At 48.0% G+C, this 1,112-nt stretch overlaps 1 protein-coding gene across 1 annotated transcript in view; it reads right to left on the bottom strand.

Annotated features, from left to right (window-relative positions):
* LOC101849304 (sodium-dependent multivitamin transporter) overlaps positions 1 to 1,112 on the bottom strand; it is a 20,710-nt gene that overhangs the window by 3,204 nt on the left and 16,394 nt on the right. Inside the window, exon 5 of the mRNA XM_013084869.2 lies at positions 896 to 1,054. Coding sequence (XP_012940323.1) covers positions 896 to 1,054 — 159 coding nt within the window. The remainder of the gene's footprint in view (positions 1 to 895; positions 1,055 to 1,112) is intronic.

The following is a 1,112-nucleotide window of genomic DNA, read 5'->3' as shown; positions in this document are numbered from 1 at the left end:
CACACACAAGTCAGAACTGGAGAGGCGAACCGTGACGCAAAAAACCTCGGAAGTTTGCCGCCGCGCGGGATTAAACTTAGCATGCAGAATTTTTAAAATCATTATAGCCGATAATTCGATTTTGATTGTCAATTTTGAACCTGAAGCCTTGTATTAATATAATAAGGTAACCCGTTGCGTTGTGCATCTGACGTCACAGCTGCTAGGCCTAGGCCTACACCTACATACTGCACACTTCCCGGGGCCCGGTAAAAAACCGTTGGTGCCGACCCCTTCCCAGAGCCGGTACTGGAGGCCTGGGGCCGGTACTGACACCTCCTTAGGTAGAACCGAAAGTTCTGGTACTAGGCTCCACTCAGCTCCGATGTTGCGTTTTCGGGAAATGCTCTTAATACGAATTTTCCCAACTTGCTCGGTCCGATCGGAGATGGACTTTATATTCGGCTGTCGCGTCTCTTTAAAAGTTTTACAGTGTTTTTAGAAGCGTTAAACCGGTAAAATTCCGTATCCTTTTTGTATTCATCATAATATCTGTCCATTACGAGGGAAAAAACCTGTTTGACAATCGCGCCTATAGCGACCCAGATTATGAGGGAAGAACCTGTTTAACAATATTACGCCTACTATGATGCAGATTATGAGGGAGGGGGGCAACCTATTTGAACGGGTGGTTGGCGGCAGCTCTGGTGTGGTTTGCTTCTTCTTTCCTATCAAATATCTATCGTCTTTATCTCCCCTCCTTTTTTTGTATTTGTTACTCTCTTGTAAGGCCTCTAATTTTCGGCACTTATATGACCTTATTGTGTTGCATGTGCCGTAGAACACTTACTAAAATTAAACATGTTTGACAGTATAAAGCCCACTAGGATGCAGATTAGGAGGAAAAAAACCCAACCTGCTTGACAATAGCGCCTATAGCGACCCAGAATGTGGCGATGGTGCTGACGAGCAGGGCCGAGAGCGCGCCTTTGGAGTTGACACAGGGAAAGAACATGCCGAGGGAGAACAGGCCAAGCAGGGGACCTCCACCCGCACCCAGGGCCGTCAGCATGATCTGTGGGGAAGAGGGGTGGGGAGGGTGGGAGGGGGGAAGTGGGGGTGAGTGTGTGAGA

The sequence above is a fragment of the Aplysia californica genome, unplaced genomic scaffold, assembly GCF_000002075.1.
Source record: "Aplysia californica isolate F4 #8 unplaced genomic scaffold, AplCal3.0 scaffold00323, whole genome shotgun sequence".
Classification (NCBI taxonomy): Eukaryota; Metazoa; Mollusca; class Gastropoda; order Aplysiida; family Aplysiidae; genus Aplysia; species Aplysia californica.
The sequence above is the reverse complement of the archived record's forward strand: the minus strand, read 5'-3'. Positions and strand labels throughout refer to the sequence as shown.